The following is a 21,239-nucleotide window of genomic DNA, read 5'->3' as shown; positions in this document are numbered from 1 at the left end:
GTGCCCTGCAGGTCCGCACCATTCCAGGGACTATCCAAAATGACCAAACGGAAGAATTCCCCTCAAAAGAATCTCCAGGAAATAACAACAGCCAATGAACTGATCAAAAGGATTTAAATAATATAAGAGAAAGTGAATTTAGAATAATAGTCATAACATTAATCGCTGGGCTTGAAAACAGTATAGAGGACAGCAAAGAATCTCTTGCTACAGAGATCAAGGGACTCAGGAACAGCCAGGAGGAGCTGAAAAACGCTTTAAACGAAATGCAAAATAAAATCGAAACGATGACGGCTCGGATTAAAGACGCAGAGGAGAGAATAGGTGAACTAGAAGATAAAGTTATGGAAAAAGAGGAAGCTGAGAAAAAGAGAGATAAAAAAATCCAGGAGTATGAGGGGAAAATTAGAGAACTAAGTGATAACACTAAAAAGAAATAATATACGCATAATTGGTATCCCAGAGGAGGAAGAGAGAAGGTGCTGAAGGTGTACTTGAAGAAATAATAGCTGAGAACTTCCCTGAACTGGGGAAGGAAAAAGGCACTGAAATCCAAGAGGCACAGAGAACTCCCTTCAGACTTAACTTGAATCGATCTTCTGCATGACATATCATAGTAAAACTGGCAAAATACAAGGATAAAGAGAAAATTCTGAAAGCAGCAAGGGATAAACGTGCCCTAACATATAAAGGGAGACCTATAAGACTCGTGACTAATCTCTCTTTTGAAACTTGGCAGGCCAGAAAGGATTGCCACGAGATCTTCAATGTGCTGAACAGAAAAAATATGCAGCCGAGAATCCTTTATCCAGCAAGTCTGTCATTTAGAATAAAAGGAGAGATAAAGGTCTTCCCATATAAAAACTGAAGGAATTTGTCACCACTAAACCAGTCCTACATGAGATCCTAGGAAGGATCCTGTGAGACAAAGTACCAGAGACATCGCTACAAGAATAAAACATACAGACATCATAATGACTCTAAACCCGTATCTTTCTATAATAACACTGAATGTAAATATATTAAATGCGCCAACCAAAAGACATAGGGTATCAGAATGGATAAAAAAACAAGACCCATCTATTTGCTGTCTACAAGAGACTCATTTTATATCTGAGGACACCTTTAGATTGAGAGTGAGGGGATGGAGACCTATTTATCATGCTACTGGAAGCCAAAAGAAAGCCGGAGTAGCCATACTTATATCAGACAAACTAGACTTTAAATTAAAGGCTGTAACAAGAGATGAAGAAGGGCATTATATAATAATTACAGGGTCTATCCATCAGGAAGAGCTAACAATTATAAATGTCTATGCACCGAATACCGGAGCCCCCAAATATATAAAACAATTACTCATAAACATAAGCAACCTTATTGATAAGAATGTGGTAATTGCAGGGAACTTTAACACTCCACTTACAGAAATGGATAGATGATCTAGACACACGGTCAATAAAGAAACAAGGGCCCTGAATGACACATTGGATCAGATGGACTTGACAGATAGATTTAGAACTCTGCATCCCAAAGCAACAGAATATACTTTCTTCTCAAGTGCACATGGAACATTCTCCAAGATAGATCATATACTGGGTCACAAAACAGCCCTTCATAAGTATACAAGAATTGAAATTATACCATGCATACTTTCAGACCACAATGCTATGAAGCTTGAAATCAACCACAGGAAAAAGCCTGGAAAACCTCCAAAAGCATGGAGGTTAAAGAACACCCTACTAAAGAATGAGTGGGTCAACCAGGCAATTAGAGAAGAAATTTAAAAATATATGGAAACAAACGAAAATGAAAATACAACAATCCAAACGCTTTGGGACGCAGTGAAGGCAGTCCTGAGAGGAAAATACATTGCAATCCAGGCCTATCTCAAGAAACAAGAAAAATCCCAAATACAAAATCTAATAGCACACCTAAAGGAAATAGAAGCAGAACAGCAAAGGCAGCCTAAGCCCAGCAGAAGAAGAGAAATAATAAAGATCAGAGCAGAAAAAAACAATATAGAATCTAAAAAAACTGTAGAGCAGATCAACGAAACCAAGAGTTGGTTTTTTGAAAAAATAAACAAAATTGACAAACCTCTAGCCAGGCTTCTCAAAAAGAAAAGGGAGATGACCCAAATAGATAAAATCATGAATGAAAATGGAATTATTACAACCAATCCCTCAGAGATACAAGCAGTTATCAAGGAATACTATGAAAAATTATATGCCAACAAATTGGACAATCTGGAAGAAATGGACAAATTCCTAAACACCCACACTCTTCCAAAACTCAATCAGGAGGAAATAGAAAGCTTGAACAGACCCATAACCAGTGAAGAAATTGAATCGGTTATCAAAAATCTCCCAACAAATAAGAGTCCAGGACCAGATGGCTTCCCAGGGGAGTTCTACCAGACGTTTAAAGCAGAGATAATACCTATCCTTCTCAAGCTATTCCAAGAAATAGAAAGGGAAGGAAAACTTCCAGACTCATTCTATGAAGCCAGTATTACTTTGATTCCTAAACCAGACAGAGACCCAGTAAAAAAAGAGAAATACAGGCCAATATCCCTGATGAATATGGATGCAAAAATTCTCAATAAGATACTAGCAAATCGAATTCAACAGCGTATAAAAAGAATTATTCACCATGATCAAGTGGGATTCATTCCTGGGATGCAGGGCTGGTTCAACATTCGCAAATCAATCCACGTGATACATCACATTAATGCAAGAAAAGATAAGAACCAATTGATCCTGTCAATCGATGCAGAAAAGGCCTTTGAACAAAATTCAGCATCCTTTCTTAATAAAAACCCTTGAGAAAGTCGGGATAGAAGGAACATACTTAAACATCATAAAAGCCATTTATGAAAAGCCCACAGCTAACATCATCCTCAATGGGGAAAAACTGAGAGCTTTTTCCCTGAGATCAGGAACACGACAGGGATGCCCACTCTCACCGCTGTTGTTTAACATAGTGTTGGAAGTTCTAGCATCAGCAATCAGACAACAAAAGGGAATCAAAGGCATCAAAATTGGCAAAGATGAAGTCAAGCTTTCGCTTTTTGCAGATGACATGATATTATACATGGAAAATCCAATAGACTCCACCAAAAGTCTGCTAGAACTGATACATGAATTCAGCAAAGTTGCAGGACACAAAATCAATGTACAGAAATCAGTTGCATTCTTATACACTAACAATGAAGCAACAGAAAGACAAATAAAGAAACTGATCCCATTCACAATTGCACCAAGAAGCATAAAATACCTAGGAATAAATCTAACCAAAGATGTAAAAGATCTGTATGCTGAAAACTATAGAAAGCTTATGAAGGATATTGAAGAAGATATAAAGAAATGGAAAGACATTCCCTGCTCATGGATTGGAAGAATAAATATTGTCAAAATGTCAATACTACCCAAAGCTATCTACACATTCAATGCAATCCCAATCAAAATTGCACCAGCATTCTTCTCAAAGCTAGAACAAGCAATCCTAAAATTCATATGGAACCACAAAAGGCCCCGAATAGCCAAAGTAATTTTGAAGAAGAAGACCAAAGCAGGAGGTATCACAATCCCAGACTTTAGCCTCTACTACAAAGCTGTCATCATCAAGACAGCATGGTATTGGCACAAAAACAGACACATAGACCAATGGAATAGAATAGAAACCCCAGAACTAGACCCACAAACGTATGGCCAACTCATCTTTGACAAAGCAGGAAAGAACATCCAATGGAAAAAAGTCTCTTTAACAAATGGTGCTGGGAGAACTGGACAGCAACATGCAGAAGGTTGAAGCTAGACCACTTTCTCACACCATTGACAAAAATAAACTCAAAATGGATAAAGGACCTGAATGTGAGACAGGAAACCATCAAAACCCTGGAGGAGAAAGCAGGAAAAGACCTCTCTGACCTCAGCCATAGCAATCTCTTACTCGACACATCCTCAAAGGCAAGGGAATTAAAGGCAAAAATGAATTACTGGGACCTTATGAAGATAAAAAGCTTCTGCACAGCAAAGGAAACAACCAACAAAACTAAAAGGCAACCAACGGAATGGGAAAAGATATTTGCAAATGACATATCGGACAAAGGGCTAGTATCCAAAATCTATAAAGAGCTCACCGAACTCCACACCCGAAAAACAAATAATCCAGTGAAGAAATGGGCAGAAAACATGAATAGACACTTCTCTAAAGAAGACATCCGGATGGCCAACAGGCCCATGAAAAGATGCTCAACGTCGCTCCTTATCAGGGAAATACAAATCAAAACCACACTCAGATATCACCTCATGCCAGTCAGAGTGGCCAAAATGAAGAAATCAGGAGACTATAGATGCTACAGAGGATGTGGAGAAACGGGAACCCTCTTACACTGTTGGTGGGAATGCAAACTGGTGCAGCCACTCTGGAAAACAGTGTGGAGGTTCCTCAAAAAATTAAAAATAGACCTACCCTATGACCCAGCAATAGCACTGCTAGGAATTTACCCAAGGGATGCAGGAATACTGATGCACAGGGGCACTTGTACCCCAATGTTTATAGCAGCGCTCTCAACAATAGCCAAATTATGGAAAGAGCCTAAATGTCCATCAACTGATGAATGGATAAAGAAATTGTGGTTTATATACACAATGGAGTACTACATGACAATGAGAAAGAACGAAATATGGCCCTTTGTAGCAACGTGGATGGAACTGGAGAGTGTGATGCTAAGTGAAATAAGCCATACAGAGAAAGACAGATACCATATGGTTTCACTCTTATGTGGATCCTGAGAAACTTAACAGAAACCCATGGGGGAGGGGAAAGAAAAAAAAAAAAAGAGGTTAGAGTGGGAGAGAGCCAAAGCATAAGAGACTCTTAAAAACTGAGAACAAACTGAGGGTTGATGGGGGGTGGGAGGGAGGGGAGGGTGGGGGATGGGTATTGAGGAGGGCACCTTTTGGGATGAGCACTGGGTGTTGTATGGAAACCAATTTGACAATAAATTTCATATACTGAAAAAAAAATAAAAATAAAATAATAAAAATAAATAAAAAATAAAAATCAATCTCTGGGGTGCCTGGGTGGCTCAGTCAGATGAGCATCTGACTTCAGCTCAGGTCATGATCTCACAGTTTGTGGGTTCAAGCTCCACATCAGGCTCTGTGCTGACAGCTCAGAGCCTGGAATCTGCTTGGGATTCTGTGCCTCCCTCTCTCTCTGTCCCTCCCTGGCTCGCACTCGATCTCACTCTCTCTGTCAAAAATAAATAAACATTAAAAAAATATTTTAAAAAATCAATCACTGTAATTTACCATCTTAAAAAAAGAAAACACAACTCCTATAATTATCTTAATATATACAGAAGAAGAAACTGACAAAAATAAACATTAATTCATGAGGGAAATAAAAGCTGTTCTGCAAACTAGGAATAGAAGGAACAGAAGGGAATATCCTCAACCTAATTAAGTACATCTACAGTAAACCTACAATTGATGACATATATAATGGGGAAAGACTGAATGCTTTTCCTAGAAGTTGGTCCTAGTACTCTCAATAAGTTGAGCAAGGGAAAAAATAAATAGAAATAGCATAAAAATAGAAAATATTCACAGAAAAATAGAAAAAAACATACAGATTAGAAAGGAAGAAGTGAAATGGTCTTTTTTCACAAAACCCTAAGGAATCTACAAAAAAAAAAAAAAGAAAGAAAGAAAAAGACTTAGACCTAATATCAAGGTCTTAAGACTAAAGATCAAAAGTCAAACAACAATTTTCTTTCTACATGTTAGCAATCATTGGAAATATAATTTGTTTAAATGCCTTTCACATTAGGAAAATAAACTTAAATTATGTATAAGACATGTATGCTAAAAACTTTACAAAATACAAAATAAGACAAAGAAGACTTAAATAAAAAGAGAAACATACCATCTTCATGGATCTGGAAAACAAATGTTACTGATCCGATTCTTCCCAAACTGATCAATAAAGATACAATGTGAACATAACCAAAATCACAGCAGACTTTTCGGTAGAAACTGACTGCCTTCTAAAATTTGTATGACATCAAAGAAATAATGCCACCAAAAATATAATGTTTATTTATATTTGAGAGTGTAAGCAGGGGAGGGGCAGAGAAAGAGAGAGAGAGAGAGAAAGACACAGAATCGGAAGAGGCTCACCAAAAATATTTTTAAAGAAAAATAAAGTTAGAGGACTTACACTACCCAATTTCAAAACTTACTACAAAGCTATGTAAAGTAGGAAAGATAGTAGAGTACAAGGATCCTGACCCTTACCTCCTCTAACAGAAACAACAAGGTCAACAATATGCACTGCAATTCACTCTGAAAACAACGTGAAGACTGGCAGAACAGATCTTCCACAGCTAACCATAGAGATGATCACACTGAAAAGGGTAGGAAGGGCAGAGACTTGACTGGGAACCAAACCCTTGGCCTGGCTACCCACAAACAGGAGGAGCAAGGGGATCAGACCCCACACTAGACACCCCCAGCCCTGGAGACCTGCACTGAGAAAGTGAGTCCCCATAATATATGGCTTTAAAAATCAGCTGGGCTTCACTCTAAGATAGCCAGAGGCTATAGAAGAGTGAGTTTCTGCCCTTACAGAGCCAGTATGCCAAATAACTCAGCTCAAGACACAGCATAAAAGAAGCAGAATGAAAACACCCTAAGATATATGTGAAGAAGATACACTAATTTTAGAATGTGTGCCAGAGAGGCAGGGATTTGCAGGAGCATTCTCTGTCAACAAAAGTGCTGGCCAGCACCATTTTTTCTTGCTTTCCCCTATCTTAGATAGCCAGAAGCTTTCCACAGCCAGTCCTGACACTCCATCTGCCAGCATGCTCTGCCTAGAGTACTCCTACAACCTGCCCCAACCAACCAGCCAGCCCTAGCAGGCACACTTCCAAAGCAGCACCCAGCCCACCACACCTAGCTCAATGCATACACCCAGGATGAGTACACCCCCTAGCACAGCCACACAGGTCATAGCTCAACCACAAAGGAGGGTACACACAGCCCACACCAGGAAGCCCCTGGAAACCCCAGGGCACCTGGTTCTAGTGACCAGAGGGGACTGCACTGCAAAGTACCACAGGACCCGTTCTATATACAAGGCCACCACTTTCAAGACCAAGAGATACAGCTGACCTACCTAATACAAAGAAACAAACACAAGAGAATGAGAGAAAATGAGAAGACAGAAGAATACGTCCCAAATGAAAGAATAAGACAAAATTACACAGCAAAAGAGCTAAACAAAACAGAGACAAGCAATACGCCCAATTAAGAGTTCAAAGTAATGCTCACAAAGATGCTTACCAGAAACTGAGAGAAGAGTGAATGAACTCATTGAGAACTTCAACAAAGAGATAGAAAGTATAAAAAATAACCAATCAGAGGTGAAAAACACAATAACTGAAAAGAAAAATACATTAGAGAGACTCAACAGATTAGAGGATAAAGAACGAATCAGCTGGGGCGCCTGGGTGGCGCAGTCGGTTAAGCGTCGGACTTCAGCCAGGTCACGATCTCGCGGTCCGTGAGTTCGAGCCCCGCGTCAGGCTCTGGGCTGATGGCTCGGAGCCTGGAGCCTGTTTCCGATTCTGTGTCTCCCTCTCTCTCTGCCCCTCCCCCGTTCATGCTCTGTCTCTCTCTGTCCCAAAAATAAATAAATAAAAAAAAATAAAAAAAATAAAAAAAAAAAGAACGAATCAGCTAGTTGGAAGACACAATAATGGAAAGCATCCAAGCTGAACAGCATAAAGGAAAAAAGTCATAAAAAATGAAGCTAGGTTAAGGGATCTCTGTGATATCATCAAGCATAGTAACATTCACATGATAAGGATCCTAGAAGAAGAAGAGAGAGAAGAGAATAGAAAATTTATTTGAAGAAATATTACCTAAAAACCTCCCTAACGTGGGGAAGGAAAACAGATATCCAGGCCCAGGAAGCAAAGAAAGCCCCAAACAAGATGAACCCAAGGAGGTCCACACCAAGATGCACAACAATGAAAATGGCAAAAATTAAAGATAGAGAATCATAAAAGCAGCCAAAGAAAATGGTTACATACAAGAGAAGCTCCGTAAGGTTATCAGCTGCTTATTTCAGCAGAAACTTTTGCAGACCAATAGAGAATGGCAGGATATATTCAAAGCGCTGAAAGGAAGAAAAACTAAGAACACTCTACAATGAAGAATACTACAACCAAGAATACTCTACCAGGCAAGGTGATCATTCAGAACTAAAGGAAAGATAAGGAGTTTCCCAGACAAATAAAAGTTAATTAAAAAAGAGTTCATCACCTCTGAACCAGCCTTGTAAGAAATATTAAGGGAACTCTTTTAAGTAGACAGAAAAGGCCATAACTAGAAGAAAACTATAAAAGAAAAAACTTTTACTAGCAAAAATAAACATATAGTCACGAGAGTAAATCAATCACTTTCAAAGCTGGTGGAAGGTTAAAACACAAAAGTAGTGAAATCAATTATACATACAAAAGTTGGTCAAGGTATATACAAAATTAAGAGATGTAAAATATGATACAATATGCATAAAACTTGAGTAAAAATGTATGTGCTTTTTTAATTTTTTTTTACATTTTTTATTTATTTTTGATAGAGAGACAGAGCACAAGTGGGGAAGGGGCAGAGAGAGACGGAGACACAAAATCTGAAGCAGGCTCCAGGCTCTGAGCTGTCAGCACAGAGCCCGACGCACGGCTCGAACTCACAAACCACGAGATCATGACCTGAGACGAGGTCGGACGCTTAACCGACTGAGCCACCCAGGCGCCCCTGTAGTGCTTTTATAATGTGTTTGAACTTAAACAAACATTAACTCAATACAGACTTATATAGAGTATTATATATAAACTCCATGGCAACAACAAACCAAAGATGCACAATAGATACACTAAAAATAAAGAATCCCAAATTTAACACTAAAGAAAACCATAAAATCACAGGGGAGAGAGCAAGAAAGAAACAGAGATGAACTATAAAGAAACCAGAATACAATTAACAAAATGGCAAGAAGTACATACCTATCAATAATTACTTTAACTGTAAATAATGCTATAATAAACACAGGAATACATGTATCTTTTTAAATTAGTGTTTTGTTTTCTTTGGGTAAGTACCCATCAATGGAATTACTGGATCATACGGTAATTCTTTTAATTTCTGAGAAACGTCCATACTCTTTTCCATAGTGGCTGTACTAGCTTGCATTCCCATTAACAGTGCACAAGGTTCCTTTCTCTCCACATCCTCGTCAACATTTGTTATTTCTTGTGTTTTTTATTTAAGCCATTCTGACAATTGTGAGGTGATCTCATTGTGGTTTTGATTTGCACATCCTGATGACTAGTGATGTTGAGCACTTTTCATTTGTCTGTTGGCCATCTGTATGTCTTCTTTAGAAAAATGTCTATTCAGGGGCACCTGGGTGGCTCAGTCGGTTGAGCGTCCTACTACGGCTCAGGTCATGATCTCGCGGTCTGTGAGTTTGAACCCCGGGTTGGGCTCTGTGCTGACAGCTCAGATCCTGGAGCCTGTTTTGGATTCTGTGTCTCCCTGTCTCTCTGACCCTCTCCCATTCATGATCTCTGTCTCAAAAATAAACAAACGTTAAAAAAAAAAAAAAAGAAAAATGTCTCTTCAGGTCCTCTGCCCATTTTTAATTGTATTATTGGGGGGGGGGGGTTGGTGTGGAGTTGTACTAGTTTTTTATATATTTCATATACTAACCTTTTATCAAATATATAATTTGCAAATATCTTCTCCCATTTAGTAGATTGTGTTTTGTTTTGTTGATGATTGATGATTTCCTTCACTGTGCAAAAGCTTTTTATTCAGTACAGCTGATGTCATATGTGGAATTTAAGAAACAAAATAAATGTACAAAGGAAAAAAACGAAAAACCAGACTCTTAAATATAGAGAACTGGTGGTTTCCAGAGGGGAGGTGGGAGGGGTGGATGGGTAAAGAAGGTGATGGGAATTAAGAGTACAGTTACTGTGATGAGCACAGAGTAATGTACAGAATTATTAAATCATTATATTGTACACATGAAAACTAATATTATACTGTATGTTATACTTGAATTTTAAAAATAAATTAAAATTTTAAAAACAAAAAAACAATACTCATCTATATGCTGCCTACAAGACTCATTTCAGACCTAAAGACAATACAGACAAAGTGAAGGGATTATGAAAGATATTCGATGCAAATGGAGGAGAAAAAAAAAGCTGAGGTAGCACTCATATCAGATAACACAGACTTAAAAACAAAAACTGTAAAAAGACAAAAAAGGGCTTTACATAATAATAAAGAGATCACTCCAACAAGAGGCTATAACAGTTGTAAATATCTATGCACCCAATACAGGAGCACCTAAAGATATAAGGCAAATATTAACAGACATAAATGGAGGAATTTATAGCAACACAAAAATAGTACAGAACTTAAATATCCCAATACCCCACTTGCATTAATGGATAGGTCATCCAGAAAGAAAATCAATAAGGAAACAGTGTCTTTGAACAACACATTAGACCAGATGGACTTAACAGAACATTCCACCCCAACACAGCAGAATACATTCTTTTCAAGTACACACAGAACATTCTCCAGGATAGGTCACATTAGGCCAAAATAAGTCTTTAAATAAATTTGAGAAGACTGAAATCATATCAACCATCTTTTCTAACTACAACAGTATGAACTAGAAATCAATTATAATAAAAAAAAACTGAAAGAAAAAAACAAATACATGAAGTTTGCAAAACAAGATGCTACTAAACAACCAATGAGTCAATGAAAAAATCAAAGAAGAAATAACAAAAACATGGAGACAAATGAAAATGAAAAACAATGGTCCAAAATCTGTGGAATGCAACAAAAGTAGTTCTAAGAGGGAAGTTTAGAGAGATACAAGTGTACCTCAAGAAACAAACAAATCTCAATCTAACCTCACAGCTAAAGAAACTAGAAAAAGGACAAAGCCCAAAATGAGTAGAAGAAAGGAAATAATAAAAATTAGAGTATAAATAAATGAAATAGAGAATAAAAATGAATAGAAAAGATCAATGTGACTAAGAGCTAATGCTTTGAAAAGATAAATTTATTAAGCCTTTAGCCAGACTAATAAAGAAAAAACACAGAGGACATAAAATCAGAAATGAAAGAGAAATTACAACCAATACCACAGAAATACATAAAAATTACAGATTATGACAAAGAAAACTATATGCCAACAAACTGAACTTAGAAAAAAATGGATAAATTCCTACAAACATCAATCTCCCAAAACTGAATCATAAAGAAATAGAAAATCTGAACAGACCAATTACTAGCAATCAAGTTGAACTGGTAATCAAAAACTGCCAATAAACAAAAGTCCAGTACCTGATGGCTTCACAAGTGAATTCTACCAAATATTTAAAGAAGAGTTAATACCTATCTTTCTAAAGTATTCCAAAAAATAGAAGAGGGAGAAATCCTTCTAAATTCATTCTATGAGGCCAGCATTACCCTAATACCACAACCAGACACAAAGACACACACACACACACACACACACAAAACACACACACACGAAAGGAAAGGAAAGGGAAGGGAAGGGAAGGGAAGGGAAGGGAAGGGAAGGGAAGGGAAGGAAAATAAACATAAAAATAAAAACCAAAACAAAAATAAAATAGTTATACAATTCTGGCCAAAAAATTATAGGTTACATCATAATCCTTATGAACGTAGATGCAAAACTCCTCAACAAAATCTTAGCAAACCAATTCAAAAATAAATTAAAATTTATAAAAAATTAAAATTCACCACAATTAAGTAGGATTTATTCCAGGATGCAAGGATGGTTCAATTTATGCAAATCAATCAGCATGACATATTACATTAACAAAATTAAGGATAAAGTTCCTAAGATCATCTTAACTGATGCAGAGAAAGCATTTGACAAACATCCATTCTTGATAAAAACTAAACAAAGTAGTATAGAGTGAACATACCTCAACATTATAAAAGCCATATATAACAAACCCACAGCTAACATCAAACTCAATGGTAAAAAGCTAAAACCTTTCTCCTAAGATCAGAAACAAAACAAAAATGTCCACTCTCACCATTATCATTCACCACAGTACTGGAAGTCCTAGCCATAGTAATCAGACAAGAGAAAGGAAAGAAAAGGCATTTTGAAGTATAACTGTTAGTATTTGCAAATGACATACTACATATAAAAAACCCTAAAAATTCCACCAAAAAACTATCATACCTACTAAATGAATTCCATAAAGTTGGAGGATACAAAATCAATATAGAGAAATCTGATGCATTTCTATACACTAATAACAAAATAGTAAAAAAAAAATTAAGAAAACAATCCCATTTACTATTGAATCAAAAATAATAAAATTCCTAGGAATGTATTTAACCAAAGAGGTGAAAGAACCATACACTGAAAACTAGAAGACCCTGATGAAAGAAATTAAAGAAGATATAAACAAATGGAAAGATAACACTGTATTCATAGACTGGAAGAATTAATATTGTAAAAATGTCTACACTACTCAAAGCAATCTATAGATTCAGTGCAATCCTTATCAAAATGCCAACAGTATTTTTCACAGAACTAGAACAAGAAATCCTAAAATATATATGGAACTACAAAAGACCTTGAATAGCAAAAGCAATCTTGACAAAGTACATAAATCTGTCAATACGCACTGAACTGTACACATAAAATATACATTTTATCTTATCTTAACTATATTTCAGTAAAGTTAATTGTAAAAAGGAAACAACAGGACAAGATTTATGTACAAGGATGCTCATATTTAACAGCAATAGAAAAAACAGAACTATTTAATGTTCATTAATAGTTATCTGGTTAAGTTAAAACACATATTCATTAATATAATGGGAAATAATGTCACCTTTAAAAAGAATTGCTGTGCACTGACACAGCAATCTTATACGTTAAGTGAAAAAGACAATTTAAAGAATATGACCTAATTTGAGTATGTGTGTATATGCACACATACTTCCATGTGGCTTACAAAGAAACAAAAAGTCTGAAAGAATATATACTGAATAGAAAACAGTGAACTTTTTTATTTAAGGTAGGACTATTTGGCAGAGGATTTTCATTTTCTCTGCATGTTTTTTACAATACATTATCACATTTAAAAAGTAAAGATAATTCCATTTTAAAGAAGGAAAAAAGGTCAAGAAGGCAATCCTTAAATAACCAAAACATTGAATCTAAGAACACGGAAGTGATTTCAAGAGGAAGAAAACCTTCTGGAAACATTCTGTAGCCTACTGCTTTCCTTCCTGCCAAAATCACCCTCATCAAAAATTCTTATCCAAGCCCTTAAAAAGCCCAGTATTTTACTCAAAAGCATTAATCCTCTATTAAAAAAAAAAATGTTTCCAAAGAAAAGAGTATTTTAAACCACTTTCAAATTTTACAAAATAACCAACTCTTGTAGAAAGTGTTCAAATATAAACTTTATAAACCTAAAAAATTTAAATAAATACATATCAAGCAAAGCAAACAATTCTTTAACTGAAGATTTGACCAGGTACACATTGTGGGGGGAAAAAACAGCTCTTTAACAAGTAAGACTTTAAAGTTCAGATAAAAAGTTAAATTACTATTAAGCCCCCCAAAAATAGAAAGTACTCAATGAACTGAAATACTAAAAATATTAAAAATTCTCAAGGTACCTGATTTTGAGTCCCACAACACCTGAACTGAAACCCTGTCATATGTAGCAGAGGCGGTGGAAAATGCCTTCTAGTGGTAGATCACACAGTTACCATCTGTTTCATCAAGTCAGACAAACTTGGCTTTGTTAACAGAAGCAGAACAGATGGGGGGTGGGGGGGGAGGGAAGTGCCAACATTACAAAGTTAGTTTCTGTTCTTTTTTCATGAAGATCTTAAATAGATGTAGTATCTTCTCAAAAATGTGAGGAAATAAGCTTTTTAAACCCACGACACATTTTATTAACCTCTAAAGGATCCTTACCAGTAAGGCATTCTTATCTTTCCATTAGAATTACAGAATGCTTATCTCTTAGGAGAATTAGGAGAATTTAATGCAAAGAAAGCATGACTAATACTTGGGGAAAAATGATAATCAACTGCTAAGGCTATTGTAATAAAAATTCAAAGAAAAAAAAACTAAGTATTATGGAACATGCAAACAGAATCACCTTTGAGGAGCATGAAATCTAGATGTCCCATTTGAGAGGATGTGCTTTTTTTAGTCTTATTAGTTGTGTCTGAAGTACAAAGGAATCTTTTGGATTCATTAGAGATGAGAGTTCAAATTCAGTAGATGTTCAATGAATACTGATCATCTTACACAGGTCATTAATAGTTTTTAATGTACCACATGACCCTCTCGTCAAAAGATCATATATCCTAAAATAGTCTCAAAATTGTGACACACAGCTGAGGCAAACATAACACAATGAGTAAGCAACGAGAGACAATCAGAAACATTAAGATTACATGAGGGACTATTCCAAAAAATAAAAGAGGAAGGAAAATTCATTCTATGAAGCCAACATTACCCTGATACCAAAACCAGATAAAGACACTACAAAGAAAACTACAGGCCAATATCTCTGATGAATATAGATGCAAAAATCCTAAACAAAATATTACCAAACTGAATCCAAGAATCCTTTTAAATTTTTTTTTTTTCAACGTTTATTTATTTTTGGGACAGAGAGAGACAGAGCATGAACGGGGGAGGGACAGAGAGAGAGGGAGACACAGAATCGGAAACAGGCTCCAGGCTCTGAGCCATCAGCCCAGAGCCTGACGCGGGGCTCGAACTCACGGACCGTGAGATCGTGACCTGGCTGAAGTCGGACGCTTAACCGACTGCGCCACCCAGGCGCCCCAAGAATCCTTTTAAAAACTCATTCACTCCAACCAAGTGAGATGTATTCCAGGGATGCAAGGGTGGTTCAGTATTCACAAATCAATCAACATGATACATCACATTAACAAGAAAAAGGATAAAAACCATATAATCTCAACAGATGTACAAAAAGCATTTGACAGAGTACAACATGCAATCATGATGAAACCCCTCAACAAAGTAGGCTTAGAGGGAACATACCTCAACAAAATAAAGGCTACCTATGAAAAAACCCACAGCTAACATCATACTCAATGTTGAAAAACTGAGAGACCTTCCTCTAAGAGAACAAGACAAGAATATCCACTCTCACTTTTATTCAACATAATACTGTAAGTCCTAGCCAAAACAATAAAAGAAAAAGAAATAAAAGGTATCCAAATTGGTAAGAAATAAATGAAATTTTCACCATTTGCATATGATATGATACTGTCTACAGAAAACCCTAAAGATTCTACCAAAAACTACTAGAACTGATGAATGGATTCAGTAAAATCACAGTATACAAAATGAATACACAGAATCCTGTTGCATTTCCATACACTAATAATGAGGTAGCAGAAAGAGAAATTAAGAAAACAATCCCATTTACAACTGTACCAAAAAGAATAAAATTAAACTTAACCAGGGAGGTGAAATACCTGCACTCTAAAAATTATAAAAATTTGAAGGTGACATAAACAAATGGAAAGATATTCCATGCTCATGGGCTGTAAGAATTAATGTTGTTAAAATGTCCATAGTATCCAAAGCAATCTACAGATTCAATACAATCCCTACCAAAATATTACGAACATTTTCATAGAACAAGAACAAATAATTCTCAAATTTGTATGGAACCACAAAGACTCCAAATAGCCAGAGCAATCTTGAAAACAAATGAGAAAGGTGAAAGTATCAGAATCCCAGATTTCAAGATATATTACAAAGCTGTAGTAATCAAAACAGTATGGTGCTGTCACAAAAAGAGACACATAGATCAATGGAACAGAATAGAGAGCCCAGAAATAAATCCATGATTATATGGTCAATTAATCTATGACAAAAGTGGCAAAAATATACAATGGAAAGAAGACCATCTCTTCAACAAACAGGGCTAGAAAAGCTGGACAACTACATGCAAAAGAATGAAACTGGACCACTTTCTTGCACCATATACAAAAATAAACTCAAAATGGATTAAAGACCTAAATGTGAGACCTGAAACTGTAAAACTCCTAGAAGAAAACAGGCAGTAATTTCTTTGACATAAGCCATTGAAACATTTTCTAGATTTGTCTCCTGAAGCAAGGGAAACAAAAGCTAAATGAAACTATTGGGGCTATACCAAAATAAAAAGATTTTATACAGTGAAGAAAACCATCAACAAAACAAAAAGGCAACCTACTGAATGATATATGCAAATTATTTATCTGGTAAGGGTTTAATATCCAAAACATATAAAGAACTTATACAACACACACACACACAAAAACCACACAAATAATCCAATTTAAAAAATGGGCAGAGGACATGTATAGACATTTTTGCAAAGAAGACATACAGATGGCCAACAGACACATGAAAAAAATGCTTAACACTAGTCATCACGAAATGCATGTCAAAACCACAATATCACTTCACACTTGTCAGAATGGCTAAAATCAAAAACACAAGAAATAACAAGTGTTGGTGAGGATGTGCAGAAAAAGGAACCCTCGTGCACTTTTGGTGGAAATGCAAATTGGTGCAGCCACTTTGGAAAACATTACGGATGTTCCTCAAAATATTAAATATAGAATTACCATATAATCCAGTAATTTCACTGATGGGCATTTAACCAAAGAAAACAAAAGCACTAATTTGAAAGATATATGCAATGCTGTATTTACTGCAGCATTATTTACAATCACCAAGATATAGAAGCAACCTAAATGTCCATCAAAAGATGAATGGATAAAGAAGATATGGTGTGTACACACACACAGACAGAAATACTACTCAGCCATAAAAAAGAATGAAATCTTGACATCTGCAACAACACAGATGGACCTAGAGGGTAGAAGGTAGACTTAGAGAAGATAGACATCTTGTAATTTACATTAATACACTATTCTTAATTGAATCCAATTACATGCATTTTAATATATTTTATAAGACTTCTATTTCATGTGATCATGTCCAGATACAGATCTGCTAAAGAGCTAAATTTTACTCTGAGAAAATTCAATAGCTTTCAGACTGTTTCAGCCTTAAAAACAAAATTAGTCTGTAACATATAAATGGATAATGATGTGCTATTAACTGCTTATATACTACAAAATGGTCACTTGATTCACTCAAACAATAAATCTTTACTCGATGCGGGCACTGTATAAACTGATGGGGATAAAAAAATAATAAAAAAAATAAATAAACTGATGGGAATATAGTTAGGAGAAGGGAAGGAAGAGATAGAAGACAACAAAATATAATTGCTAGTTGTACAGAGCTTATACTCCAGAAGGGAAGACAACAGTAAATAAAGATACAAATTATTGTTGGGGCGCTTGGATGGCTCAGTCAATTAAGGGTCAGACTCTTGATCTCAGCTCAGCTCAGGTCTTGATCTCAGGGTTGTTGAGTTCAAGCCTCACACTAGGCATGGAGAGACTTCTTTAAAAAAAACAACAGATACAAATTATGGTTTTAATAAAATTATAAGTGCTACAAATTAAAAGCATACTGTGAGAGTATATACTTGAGAGACTTGACCTGGTCTGGGAGGTTTCCTTAAAAAAGTGACATTTAAACAGAGCACTGGAGTGCCTGGGTGGCTCAGTTGGTTAACCATCCAACTTTGGCTCAGGTAGCGATCTCGCAGTGAGTTTGAGCCCTGCAGTGCAGAGCCTGCTTGAGATTCCCTCTCTCTCTCTTTCTCTCTGTCTCCCTCTCTCTCAAAATAAATAAATAAACTCTAAAAAAAAAAAAAAAAAAAAGTACATCATGGGGCATCTGACTCTTGATTTTGGCTCAGGTCATGATCTCAGGGTCATGGGATTGAGTCCCTCATCGGGCTCTGGGCTGAGTGTGGAGCCTGCTTGGGATTCTCTTTTTCTCTCCTTCTGCCCCTCTCCCCCATTCTCTCTCTCTCTCTCTCTCTCTCTCTCTCTCTCTCTCTCACACACACACACACACACACACACACACACACTCTAAAATAAAAAACAACAAACACTGAAAAACTTGACAAGCCAATTCAATCACCTACGAATTAAAAAAAAACTAATATTTAACATTTCTGTGTAGAATGTAGAGATGCAAGAAGAGTTTTCCATAATGTCTGAAAAACAAGGTTAATAAAAGGAAAACATCAGAATCACTGGAAAAATAGTTTGAAAAAGAATAGGGGCGCCTAGGTGGCTCCATTGGTTGTGTCTAACTCTTAATCTCAGCTCAGGTCTTGATCTCAGGGTAATGAGTTCAGGCCCCATATTGGGCTCTGCACTGGGCATGAAGCCTACTTTAAAAAAAAAGAATATAATTTTTGCCTTTGATCTCTAAAACTAGGCAGTCACCTTTAAAGCTTTCATCTTTAAAAACTAGCATTCCACTACTCCTAAAACTTGACCATGAAAAAATGGCCATACCTACAGATTTGTTCTTTTTGTTACTCATATTTCTTAGGGTCACAATATACTCACAAATGATTAGTAAGGCTAGTCATTCCTTTGATTTAACAAGTCTGTTGTAGATGAAGCCATCATGATGATTTAATGGAGGACAAATTCAGTGTGATCAGAGAGCTACTCTAGATTTACACTGAAAAGCAGCTTTATAATGTTCCCAGATAGTCACTGCCCTGACATCAGCTTGGGTAGTGTTGTGCACGCTATGCTGCATTTGAAGCATGTTTTCCTATTACCCTCTTTCAAATACAATTAATGGCACTATTGTATCCACTTAGGTTTTCCTTAAAACATGTATTTTGGCATGTATATCATCTGATGTATTTTTTTAAATTAAAACTTAAAAAATTTAGTTTTATGTATGTGTGTAGTGTGTGTGTATGTGTACATGTGTGTATAGTGTGTGTATACATGTGTGTAGTGTGTGCACATACATACACACATACATGCACATACAATTAGCCTGGAGCTCAGGGGAGAGTTACAGGCAAAAGATACAAATCTAAATGCACTTAAAGCCATGAGATAAGAGGAGATCACCAAGGGAGTGAGTATGGTCAGAGGAGAGGTCTAAGAAATAAGCCCTAGGGTACTTCAAAATTTTAAAGTAGGGAAGAAAAGGTGATCCCAACAAACTAATGAGGGACAGTCAGAGAGTTAAAAAGCAAATCAAGAGAGTGTATGGTGTCCTGAAAGTAAACTGAAGAAAGTGTTCAAGGGTGAGGAAGTAACCAACTGTGTTAATTCATGCCATTAGGGTAAGTAAGCACTAACCACAGGATTTGGTAACAGGAATTCACTAATGACTCTTTCAGAAGAGAGAATGAAGAGAAAAACTTGGAGACAGCAACTATAAGCAACTCTCTGAAGGTGCTATAAGGGGGACAAAGAAATGTGGCAAAAGCTGAGAGAAGGTCAAGAGAAAGTTTTGGTACTGTTGTTTACTTGTTTCAGAATGGGCGAGATTATAGCATGTCTGGCATGCTATGCTGTATTGGTGAGCTTGGACTGACATAACAAAATACCATAGACTGAGTGGCTTAAACAAATGTATTTTCTCACAGTTCTGAGGGCTGGAGGCTGAGATGTGGCTGCCAGAATGATCAAGTTGGTGGACCTCTCTTTCTGGCTTGCAGACAACTACTTTCTTGCTATGTATTCATGTCACAGAAGGAGAACAAGCTCTCTGGTGTCTCTTCTTATAAAAGTACTCACTATTCCTATATGAGGGTGATATGCTCATCACACCTCATCTAACAGTAAGTACCTTTCAAAAGCCTCATAGCCAAATCCCATCACATTGGGGGGTAGGGTTTAACATATGAATGGGGGTTGGGGGGCCATGTTCAGTCCATAACATATACCAACGTGATCTTACTCTAACACACAGATAGATCTCATAAATCTTGAAGAAAATATTAGCAAACCAAATCCAGCAAGAATAATACATTATAATCAACTTAGGGTTATTCTAGAAACACAAGGCTTATTTAATACTTGAAAATAAGCCCAACTATTTATCTTATTAAAAGAGTACAAAAAGATGGGGCGCCTGGGTGGCTCAGTAAGTTGAGCATCAGGTCATGATCTCACAGTTTGTGGGTTTGAGCCCCACATCAGGCCCTGTGCTGACAGCCCTGAGCCTGCTTCAGATTCTGTGTCTTCCTCTTTCTCTGCCCCTCCCCAACTTCGCGCGCGCGTGTGCGTGCGCTCTCTCTCTCTCTCTCTCAAAAATAAATAAACATTAAAACCATTTTTTAAAAAAAAAGAGTAAAAAGAAAAAAATTATAATCTCAATAGATTCAGGGAAAATATTTCCTAAGATTCAACATCATTTGTGATTTAAAAAAAAAAAAAATTCTAACAAACTATAAATAAGGAAATGTCCTTTAGCCGAGAACGAACACCTACAGTAAACATCATAATCAAAGGTAACACAGTGAAAGGTATCCTCTTGAAATTGGGAGTAAGAAAAAGATATCTACTCTCACTAATTTTATTCAACATTATACTAGAGGTCCTACATACTGTAGTAAAAAAAAGGAAAAGATACAAAACATTTGAGATTTAGAAAGGATGAAATAAAACTCTCAATATTCACAGATAATTATGTACAGAGAAAAACGAAAGATCTACAGAGGATTTAATAGAATCAGTGACTTTATCAGTAACATTTGCTAGGTTTAAAACCAATATAAAAAATTAATTTCATTTCTATCTACCATTCACAATTATAAAATTAAATTTATATTATGATGCCATTCATAGCAATATCAAAAAATATCAAATATTTAGGAATGAATATAATAAATGTTTAGGGACTCTACATAAAATATAAAAGAATACTAAGAAAAATTAAAAATTCTAAAATAAATGAAGGGATATGTTGCATTCATGATGGACACTCAATTGTAAAGATATCAATTCTCCCCAAACTGACCTATAGAGTCAATGCAATACCAATCGAAATCACAAGAAGTTTTTTTGTTTGTTTTTTAAAATTTTTCAGGCTCATCCTAAAATTTACATGAAAATACCAAGGGCCTTGGCAAGGATGTGGGAAAAAAGGAAGCCTCATGCACTGGTGGTGGGAATGTAAAC

General features: G+C 36.2%; 1 protein-coding gene across 5 annotated transcripts in view; it reads right to left on the bottom strand.

Annotated features, from left to right (window-relative positions):
- DMXL2 (Dmx like 2) overlaps positions 1 to 21,239 on the bottom strand; it is a 151,387-nt gene that overhangs the window by 93,451 nt on the left and 36,697 nt on the right. The window contains exon 1 of one of the 5 annotated variants that reach the window (XM_053889067.1): positions 13,782 to 13,896. The exons of the other annotated variants lie outside the window; for them this stretch is intronic. Coding sequence (XP_053745042.1) covers positions 13,782 to 13,823 — 42 coding nt within the window. The 5' untranslated portion in view covers positions 13,824 to 13,896. Of the gene's footprint in view, positions 1 to 13,781; positions 13,897 to 21,239 lie in introns of those variants that run through there. 5 annotated transcript variants of the gene reach the window in all.

The sequence above is a fragment of the Panthera pardus genome, unplaced genomic scaffold (genome assembly GCF_024362965.1).
Source record: "Panthera pardus isolate Hobbes unplaced genomic scaffold, ASM2436296v1 HiC_scaffold_24, whole genome shotgun sequence".
Taxonomy (NCBI): Eukaryota; Metazoa; Chordata; class Mammalia; order Carnivora; family Felidae; genus Panthera; species Panthera pardus.
The sequence above is the reverse complement of the archived record's forward strand: the minus strand, read 5'-3'. Positions and strand labels throughout refer to the sequence as shown.